Genomic DNA, 11,183 nt, shown 5'->3' with positions numbered 1-11,183 from the left:
TTTTAATAAAAGTTAGTAGGCTATCACAATTTTAAATTAAAACTTACCATTGACAGAAACAGCCGTCTCGTGCCTTTTTTTTTTTTGCATTTACATTACAAGTAACCCTGCTGGTTATAAAAAGAACTTTGTTTTCTAACTCCACGAGTGCCATCGGTTATCCTCTCTCAATCAGTAGAAAATATGGTTAACACCCGGTCATGCATGAAAAAAAAAAATATCATCATGTACCGTGAAACCGGTATAATTTTGAAAAATACCGTGATATAAATTTTTGGTCATACCGCCCAGCACTAGCCTATAGGCTACATTTGGTTTTCCATAGGCTATTCAGTCATTAAACTAAGCTTAAATCATTAAAAACTGACACATAATAAACAAGAATAAACAAATCAGTAAGTGTATGCCTACATTCGTATGTATTTTTGTATTTAGGCCTATTGTATTTATTATTTTATATGCTGTTTAAGACTGCGCCATGTGTTTAATGTGTTTAGCGCCATCCCCTGACCATTATGTGACCAATTCATTAAAGAATATATAATTTTTTATTTAATTCTGAGAGAATATTCCACCAAGGCTGTTTTTCATGACTTTTCCCTCTGTGAAATTAAGTGTCGGCAACAGCAAACAACGGTGATAGCTTGCGAATGGTCAATTGGGTGAATTGAATACAATGGCCATACATCATCATGACTCACTTTAACAAGTAGTATGTTCAAGCGTGTCAGTAAAAAAGTACAGTGTGGCTCCTTGACCATTTTCTGAGTACTCCAGTTAGTTTTGGTGAAAAAAAAAAAAAAGAAATGCTAAAATAATAGCAGCTACCATTGCTCCATCGAATGCTTCACACTCCAGTCCAGTAGGTGGCAGAAATGCACTGGTGCATAAAAAACCCAGAAAAAGCAGGTGAACATTTCTGACACCTAGCTGTACTTTTTTGGCATGCAACTAGGCGGTTGTATTATGGAAATGCGTTCTTTAAAAATGTGTAAACTTGCAATAGTATCGTAACTAGATGCATTTGGGTTCACGCACTTGCATAGACTATGTGCATTTTACTCTAAAGAAGAAAATATTTCATCAAAATGTCTTTCAAGTCCAGTTCGAAAGTCCTGGTGTGAAAATTAAACATTTACATTTTTTTTGAACGAACACCTGTTAATGTATCTGTCCTAAAAGACAAATATTTGCGTGCCTTCAATGTGACAATTATTATTATTATTATTTTTTTACTAATCTCTTTTCCACCGCACTGCGAAAAAAACTGGCCAGTGGATATGATTCACACTTTTGGTCACATATCAGACCCGCTGATTTTACATAAAACTACTTCTTGGTGGCGATTCGAGTGTGAAAATCAGACCAAATCAGACCATTGAAATGGATAAAATCAAGATAATCTGCATAATTTTTTTTAAGTTTTAACACATTGCAAATACCATGTCCTGTTGTCTTTAACCCCAGATCCCGCCCGTAGTATCTGTCTAACAGAGGCATGTGTAACCGTGGCCAGTAAGATCGTGGAAGCTCTGGACCGCTCTGCCGACCCATGTCAGGATTTTTACCAGTACGCCTGTGGAGGATGGGTCCGCAAAAACCCCCTGCCAGATGGCCGGTCCCGCTGGAGCACATTTAACAGCATCTGGGACCAGAACCAGGCTGTGCTCAAACACCTGCTGGGTAAGTGCCGGAAAACACACATACACACACACACACACATGCTTATCCTTTTTGTAGGATGGGATTTGCTTAGTAAATCTCACTCAGTGTTCACACAACAGCATATATTTGGATAGACTCCTAACTGATTTATTTGATTTTCCAATAGAAAACTGCTGCCTTTATGCGTTTTGAAGAGTCTTACACTTCAGCTCTCTGTGCTCGGGTTGTTTTTGTAGATCCGCTCAGAAACAGAATCGATTCTGCTCTGTGTGTCCTTATTACTTGTTTTCTCAGAGAGCATCCGTCCCTTTCTGTTTGTTCGATAAAGGACAATGACTTTCTGCACTCGTTCTCCGTTTCTTTAACCGTAAAAGACCATTGAAATGGATAAAATCAAGATAATCTGCATAATTTTTTTTAAGTTTTAACGCATTGCAAATACCATGTCCTGTTGTCTTTAACCCCAGATCCCGCCCGTAGTATCTGTCTAACAGAGGCATGTGTAACCGTGGCCAGTAAGATCGTGGAAGCTCTGGACCGCTCTGCCGACCCATGTCAGGATTTTTACCAGTACGCCTGTGGAGGATGGGTCCGCAAAAACCCCCTGCCAGATGGTCGGTCCCGCTGGAGCACATTTAACAGCATCTGGGACCAGAACCAGGCTGTGCTCAAACACCTGCTGGGTAAGTGCCAGAAAACACACATACACACACACACACACATGCTTATCCTTTTTGTAGGATGGGATTTGCTTAGTAAATCTCACTCAGTGTTCACACAACAGCATATATTTGGATAGACTCCTAACTGATTTATTTGATTTTCCAATAGAAAACTGCTGCCTTTATGCGTTTTGAAGAGTCTTACACTTCAGCTCTCTGTGCTCGGGTTGTTTTTGTAGATCCGCTCAGAAACTTGCATCGATTCTGCTCTGTGTGTCCTTATTACTTGTTTTCTCAGAGAGCATCCGTCCCTTTCTGTTTGTTCGATAAAGGACAATGACTTTCTGCACTCGTTCTCCGTTTCTTTAACCGTAAAAGCCTCCATTAGTCAACCTCTCATTGATTTACAGCAGAGTGCTTGCAAGTCTTGTTTTATCAGTTACACTTTTTAAAGAAATGTAAGGTTAAAGTTTTAAAAACTTTTAAACTTGGTCTCAGTTTATATTAGGTGACCTTAACTACTATGCACTTACATAAAAAAGTACAATACTTATTGTGTTGAAAAACACTTTTGCTGCTATTGAGGTGGGATATGGGTGAGGTTAGGGACAGGTTTGGTGGTATGGGTTGGTTCAAGGGTGGGTTAAGGTGTAAGGGATGGGTCAGCAGTGTAATTATAAATGTAATTACAAAAAGTAATTACAGATGTCATTACATGCAGGTATTTTCTAAAATATAAGTACAATGTAAAAACATGTATGTACACAATAAGTGCATTGTACCAAATGATTACAGGAGTACATGGCAGTTAAGGCCACCAAATATAAAGTGCGACCTACAACTTTTACATTTGTAGAGTGATTTTTGCCTGTGCACAATGCTAAAGTATTATGAGAGGAGGTTGCTAGGACGATGCTAGGTGGTTGCCATGATGTTCTGAGTAGTTGCCAGGGTGTTGCTAGGTCTTAGCGTTCTGGATGGTTTCCAAAGTGCTGCTAGGAAGTTGCTGCTGTACATAGATCTTGATGGTTGCCAGGGTATTGCTATGTGGTCGCTATAGTGTTCTTGATGGTTGGCTGCCAGGGTGTTTTTAGATGGTCACTAGAGTGTTCTGGGCAGTTGCTAAGATGCTGCTATTTGGTTGCTGTGTGCATAGTCCTTACTGATTGCCAGGTTGTTGCTAGGGTTTCCCAGGGCATTACAGTGTGACTGCTAGCTGTTCTGAGAGGTTGCTAGGGTGATGCTAGGTGGTTGCTAGGGTGTTCTGAGTAGTTGCTAGGGTATTGCTATGTCTTTTGCTAGAGTGTTTTGGACAGTTTGCAAAGTGCTGCTAGTTAGTTGCTACATTGTTCTTGACGTTCTTGCTGAGTGGTTGCTATAGTGTTTTTGATGATTGCTAGGGTGTTGCTGAGTGGTTGCTATAGTGTTCTTGATGGTTACTAGAGTGTTGCTGAGTGATTGCTTTAGTGTTCTTGATGGTTGCTAGGGCGTTGCTAAATGGTTTCTAGGATATTCTAAGTGGATGCCAGATCACTGCATGTAATTGTTAGGTTGTTCTGGGTGGTTGCCACAGAGTTTCTAGATGATCGCTACAGTGTTCTGGGCAGTTACCAAGGTGCTGCCATGTGGTTGCTATGGCAATAGTTCTTAATGATTGCCAGGGTGTTGCTGAATGGTTGCTAGGATATTTTGATTAGTTATCAGTAGTTATCAGAGCACTCCCAAGTGGCTTGTTGGTTGTTCCGGGTGGTTGCCATGGCGTTTCTATATTGGTTGCTACAATGTTCTAGGTGGTTTCCAAGGCACTGCAAAAAAAACAAAAAAAACAATTATTATTTATTGAACTCTGTTTATTTATTTGCCTTGCAAGCTCTAGTGTTCCTTACAGGAAATGCTAATGTAGTCTCTTTTGCGTTTGAATGCATTGCTTAATTTCTCTCTCTAATTGTTGCTCTATTTTACTTTGCCTGTTTTATTTAATAAGCTGTTGTAATGCGCTGGCTTTGACCAAACTCTCTCTCTGTCTAATGAATGCGCTCTTACACTGGGGTCCCTGCGGCTGTTTTGCCCTGATGACACTCCATCACATTGACTCTGTGTGTTGCATCACCCCCGCAGCCACATTCATCCAATCACATGACACACTTCTCTCACCCTTCTGCACATTTAATAAAACTCGCCTTACATGAACATATTTTTGATCTCATATTACTCTCAGATATATGATCCATCTTCTGTGGATTGGGGTTCTTGAGTGTGCGTGTGATTGGGTGAGTGTGTGTGCAGCACGAGGTGAACGCAGCGCTCCAGTGAACAGTAAATGAAGAGCATTCCCTAATGACCTGGTCAGAGAACAGAGAGAGAGAGAGAGAGAAACAGGAAGGAAGAAAATGTTGAGAATGAGTGAAGGGATAAAGTATGTGCTCACACTAGATTGTAAGATTGTGAAATTATTTTGGCTCCACAGTGAATATGGACAACAGGACATGACATCACACTGCATCCAGGGATTCTATATCGCAAAAAAGATCAAATGTAATTATGACATTTTTCTATATTTAAAGAGTCTCTTTTGGAGTTACCAGGGCATTGCTAGGTGTTTGCACTGTTCTGATTGGTTACTAGGCGGTTGCTATGGTGTTCTGGTTGGTTGCTAGATGGTTACCAGGGAGTTCTGGGTGATTACCAGAGTGTTGCTAGGTTTTTACTATAGTGTTCTGGGTGGTTGCCAGGGCATTGCTAGGTGGTTGCTAGGGTGTTGCTGGGTGGTTGCCAGGGTGTTGCAAGGGTATTCTGGTTGGTTGCCAGGGCATTAATAGGGTGCTATATAGTAGGTTGCTAGAACGTAGCTAGGTTAGCAATGCTAGGTAGTGTTGTCAAAAGACCCGGTACTTCGGTACCAAGTCGGTACTAAAAAAATGAAAACGTTACGGTACCAGGTTTTCTTAAGTACCGGTGGTACCGAGTAGGCCTACCCGGTCAACCCGGTTCTTGATGCGCTATCTGAAAGGTGCGCAGATGTGCTCTCTTCATAAAAGCACTGAGACATGGCGACCTCAAAATGAGGAAACACATCAAACTAACAAAACACTTTAAAGACAGACACCCGGATCAAATGAAAGAGTTCAAGCAGGTAAGTTTCATTTTAATTTTCAATATTTAGTATTTCCCATACATTGATTTATTTGTGTCGGCCCGCCACAATATCAAAACTCACCCCCATAAATAGATTTTCCAAAAGGCTTTGACTTCGTTGAATAAACATGAGCACTCGAAACCCGAAACCCGGTGTGGGTGTTTTTATATCACTCTATTTCTGAAGGAATCCGACTGTCTTCAGAAAATTACCCAATTGAGCATCTCTGGAGAGACCTAAAAATGGCTGTCCACCAACGTATACCTTCCAACCTGACAGAACTGGAGAGGATCTGCACGGAGGAATGGCAGAGGATCCCCAAATCCAGTTGTGAAAAACTTGTTGCATCTTTCCCAAAGACTCATGGCTGTATTAGATCAGAAGGGTGCTTCTACTAAATACTGAGCAACGGGTCTGAATACTTAGGACCATGTGATATTTCAGTTTTTCTTTTTTAATAAATCTGCAAAAATGTCAACAATTCTGTGTTTTTCTGTCAATATGGGGTGCTGTGTGTACATTAATGAGGAAAAAAAATTAACTTAAATGATTTTAGCAAATGGCTGCAATATAACAAAGAGTGAAAAATTTAAGGGGGTCTGAATACTTTCCGTACCCACTGTATATGCAGCTACAAATAGAGCGCAAGTCTGTGGGAAACACCGCTTCTGTTATGAATATTATTCAATATTTTTATTTGAATGTCGGATTGAAATGAACATCGCTGTTCGTAGAGTAGTTAATCGTTAGCATAAGCGTGGCTAACGCTAATATAATGAGCATTAGAATGAAGTTTCTTTATTAACTATTTAATGCTCCTATAACTTTTATTAGGGTAAAAAAAAAAAAACAGGAGGACATGATGATATTTACTATTTTTACACACCAGAGGCTTTTAAATGAATTGTGAATCTAAAATATGCGTGTTAGAGAATGTACAAATGGTTAACATTGTTTGTGTCATATCAGTCAGAAAAGCAGTTCTGGGCTTTTTTTTTTTTTTTTAGCTAACAAGTTAGTTGTTATTCTTGGCTAAATAACTCTAGAAGGTTTTAAAAGCCCTTTAAAATTAAATATGTACACAGTTTGGATTAAATTAAATTATAGTCGAATTTTTTTAATTAGCATGTTTTTGTGTTTTGCTTCGGTACCGAGAACCGTGGATTTTCACTGGTATTGGTACCGAATACTGAAATTTTGGTACCGTGACAACACTATTGCTAGGTAGTTTCAGTGGTTTTCTGGGTGGTTGCTTACTGGTTGTTTGCTAGTGTGTTATGGTTGGTTGCCAGAGCGTTGCTAGGTGCTTTGTACGGTGATGCTAGGTTGTTCTGGGTTGTTGCCTGTGCATTGGTGGTTGCTGTGGTGTTCTGGTTGGTTGCCAGGGGATTGTTAGGTGTTCATGCTGTTCTGAGTGGTTACTAGGTGGTTGCTATGGTGTTCTGGTTGGGTAGTTACTAGGGTCTTGTAGGTGGTTGGCAGGGTGATGCTTAGTAGTTGCTACGGTGTTCTGGTCGCCAGGTCATTGCTAAGTGGTTGCCAGGGTATTCTGGGTGGTTGCCATAGTTTTTTGGATGGTTTATAGAGCATTGCTTGGTGATTTGCTAAGGTGTTTAGGGTGACAGGTAGAGTGTTACTAGTTTGTTATGGGGTGGTTACTAGGTCACTACTTACTGACTCATAAAAGTCATAAAAACCCACAACCAAGTTTATGATATTCTTGTATACTCTCCATGGCATTTGCATAAATTAATTTATTAAAAATATTAATGACAATATCATACTTTACTGTCATATTATTCTGAAGGCCTTAAGGCAGATTTCTTTGACCCTGGCAACACGATTGCTGAAATATGATTGGATAAAAGCTCTAATATAAACATGCACTGCTGGAAGCAGTGCAACCAAGAGAAAAGCTATGAACTGAAGAGAATAGACTATTGGAAATAATTTAATACACTTTCATGGAAAAATATATTAAACTAAATCAGTGATTCTGATAGTGTTTAGGCCAGCAGAGAAGGCTTTGCTGGCCCTGACGGCCCACCACTGTATTTATTGCATTCCTATTGTTGCAGATGTTTTCTATTTGAATATGGTGAAATTAATTCTGCATATTAAAATATGGGCTGCGTGGGATACTGTATAATGGGAGAAATGAGTCAACCAGTTGAGACTACTTTTTTTAAACAGCCCAACAGACATATGAATAGTTCAGTGACTAAAATAGAAAGAATGAAAGGATTGCTGACACACCAAATTGAGAGTACATTATTCTTTAAACAAAAACAAAAACGGAGAGTCGTAAAGTCAGATTATGTGTTTGTAAGTGTATGCACTTGCAAAGCAGTACAGTGTGCTTTGCCCTCACACAGAGCACCTCTGAAAAAGACAAATGAGCGCTTTGTGCCAATGCACCAGGCTGACTGTCACCTTTTGCCCAGCAAACATAGACAAACACAAGCAAATTCTGGAAACGGAACGAGATCAGCTCTGAATTCTGCTCGATGAGCAGTGAGTCGTGCCAAAGCTAATTTCTCTCTCACCATGTCTCCTCCCTCTAGACTAGACCTGCTGACTGGTAATTGGACTGCCACTGTTCCCCTGAGAATTTATTACTTGAATATTCCTGCCTCCTGTTTCTTAATGTATTTGCACTGTTAGGAGGAGAAAATACTGCGGAAAAGACAAATGAGCAAGAACAGAGGGGAATGTGAAACTAATAAGAGCTGGTTCAGGGATTTGCAACTTGTTTGCTTGAATGATCATATTGTAGATTAACTACGCCATCTCTCTTTCACACAACACAGATGTGTGTAAAACACAAAGAGAAGAGTGAATTATTCCTCCTCCGAAGAAGTGTGAGGTGTATTGCCATGACAACAACTAAGAGCACCAATCAAAGGTCACGATGACAGGCATAATTGTGTGTTCAAGAGAGGGTTGGTGAGTGCATATTTGCGACTCATCATTTGTGTGCTATTATCTTTTTGTTCAAACCCCTGTGTGTTCCACTTTTCTTGGTTGAGATGTATAAAGATAAAGTGTATCTTTTCTGTTACACTATAAACACAACATTTACCATTACTCTTAAGTAGAGATGCACCGATCGATCAGCCAGGGATCGGAATCGGCCGATTTTCCTCATGATCGGACCGGATCGGTGATCGGCTGATACAGGTCAATCGGTCAGTCTCACTTCTTTCCGATTTCGAGCCGATCCGTTTTGTTACCAGCGGCACAGGCAATAACGTCAGCCGCGCATTCTCGCTCTCTTGTCTCCGACGACCCATTTTTTACTTGTGTTTTTTTATGAAAATAAAACTTTGCGTTGAAGAAAAGTAGATTTTTGTTTGTATATGCTGTCAATTATAGTTCTTAGAAAGAAAATCGGAATCGGCAAAAATCGGTATCGGCAGATCACACTAACAAAAAATCGCAAATCGGAATCGGCCAAGAAAATTGCAATTGGTGCGTCTCTACTCTTAAGGTAATTTAATTTGTTTTCTAAGATGAAAAAGCAGTGAAGTAATTTTGTCAAAATATATTTAAAATATAAAAAAAATGGAAAAAAATGGAAATGGTCTGCAAACCACTCTCTTTCTCTTTCTCTCTCTCTCTCTCTCTCTCTCTCTCTCTAACACACACACACACACACGTTTTATGCAAAACAGAACTAACAAAAGCAAATGTGTGAGGAGAATGCATTTGCTGAAGCATCTGTGCCATTTTAGCTTGCTTCTATATGTCTTTGAGCTCTTTTATCGACTTGTGTTTCAGGGGTCTCTTACCTGAGTGCTCCACAAGTCCAATGCTATACCGGGTGCGCTACAGAGCAAGTTTACCATGTCAGAAAAGCCATACAGATATGCAGCTGATTATGTGATCTAAACATTGAAATGTAATAACTTACAAATCCTGAACTACGGTAAAAGTGTTTTCAGATCATGATATGATATGAATGAGGTCAGCTGACCAGCTGGCTTTGATGATTCGAGATTTGATCGAGCTTTTGTAGTGATAGCTCCGATACTCTGGAATGAATTACCGTTTTCTCTCAGATCAGCTCCCACACTAAGAGTTTTTAAACACAAGCTTAAGGAATACTTCCTTGCATTAGGAAGTGCATTTAATGGGGTATAGACATTTCTATTGAAATTGTGGAGTTTATTTCACTGTTATTTTATTGTGGTTTTAGTGTTGTGTTTTATGTTTGAGACTTTTATTATGTGTTTACATATTGTACAGCACTTTGGTCAATGGTCGGTTGTGTGAAAGTGCTCAATAAATAAAAGAAAGAAAAAGAAGAGATCATAACGTAGTATTGTGCAAGGAACTGTGCAAAAATAAGTCTTTATTAATCAATAATCTACCCCTGTAATCATAATTCATTTGGAAAGGAATAGAAGTTGTTGGGGCCACTAGTGAATATTTCAACTGTAAACTGCAGTGAATTGTATATATAGGCACATTTTTGGAGTCTTACAAAAAAATAGGTAGAGGCGTGTTTTTCACAGGATGTTGTGTAAACTGAACAGTGTTTACACTCCTCAGGAAGTCAACCTGCATGGTGTACTTACAGGGTGGCCCTCACTGGTTGTTTCTCTGTTGAGTCCAATTTGCACCCAGCACTGTCAGTCACCTGTTCTGGTCCTTTCCACTTAATTTTGCCATTTCTCATGTGAATGCAGTTAGTATGACAGTGGCAGTGCTTTTCCCCTCTGCCTGTCGTCCCGCTGGCAGCTGTGACACACAGTGTTTTGACTGCGACTGATGGCAGAGGTTATTGAGGATGAAAACCACCCTGCTCGTTTGGCTCGCCAACGGCATCTGCATTTCGTCGCGCGAGGCAGCTGTCATGGACGTGACATTAAAAAGATGGATGGTAGGACCCTTTGTTGCAGTTCTTCCAGTTCGGACTCCATTTACCTGCACTGCATTGCCTCTGTTTACTTACCATAATTGTATGCGTCGTGATGGGAGCCAATCAGAGGGCACCATTGTGTAAGCTTGAAAGGCAGCTGGAGAAACTCATTTGGCTGTTTCATGACCCTGTGCGTTGACCCAGTGCAAGTTGTTCTCCCTGCTGTCATGTTTGTTTACCCTAACGATGGTGCTCCAAGCTGCACCCCTTAACTATGTGATGTTTTTGTTTCCTTTCTCTCGTCCTTCATGTCCTGTCTTTTATTACCGTGAGGGACAGTTTTGCTTTAGCATCCAAGTGCCAAAAGAATATGAAAATTGTCATCGTTTCAAACACAAAAGTAGTGATTTTGAAGAACATTTTGGTGAATGCATACAGTGACCGAAGGAGCATTGTCTGGAAGCTGGTTTCCACCATGGGATTAAAAAAAACGAATTAAAACAAAAAAAAGTATTTGCGGCTTTTTATTTCACAATTCTGACTTTTTTAATATATAAAGTCAGAATTGCGAGACAAATTCAAAATTGCGAGATATAAACAGAATTGTAAATCTGAGCAGAAAACTTATCAAAAAGAATTTTAAATAAAAAGTTGCAGTATACTTTTTTATTTTTTATTTTGTGGAGGAAAAAAACAATTGCGAGATGAAAACTCGAAATTGCAAGAAAGAAAGTCAGAATTCTGAATTTATGTTTTGCAATTCTGAGTTTGTCTCACAATTTACATTTTCACAATAGAGATGATAATCAAAAACAAACAGATGTTTTGTTTGTTGTTGAGCTGTAAAGGCTCCGCC

At 39.6% G+C, this 11,183-nt stretch overlaps 1 protein-coding gene across 1 annotated transcript in view; it reads left to right on the top strand.

Moving 5' to 3' along the window:
* ece2b (endothelin converting enzyme 2b) overlaps window positions 1-11,183 on the top strand; it is a 69,437-nt gene that overhangs the window by 40,646 nt on the left and 17,608 nt on the right. Inside the window, exon 5 of the mRNA XM_016528796.1 lies at window positions 1,468-1,683. Within this exon, the coding sequence (XP_016384282.1) occupies window positions 1,468-1,683 (216 nt within the window). The remainder of the gene's footprint in view (window positions 1-1,467; window positions 1,684-11,183) is intronic.

The sequence above is a fragment of the Sinocyclocheilus rhinocerous genome, unplaced genomic scaffold, assembly GCF_001515625.1.
Source record: "Sinocyclocheilus rhinocerous isolate Xijiao unplaced genomic scaffold, SAMN03320098_v1.1 scaffold2256, whole genome shotgun sequence".
NCBI lineage: Eukaryota > Metazoa > Chordata > Actinopteri > Cypriniformes > Cyprinidae > Sinocyclocheilus > Sinocyclocheilus rhinocerous.
Note: the sequence above shows the minus strand (reverse complement) of the source record. Positions and strands in the feature narration are given on the sequence as shown.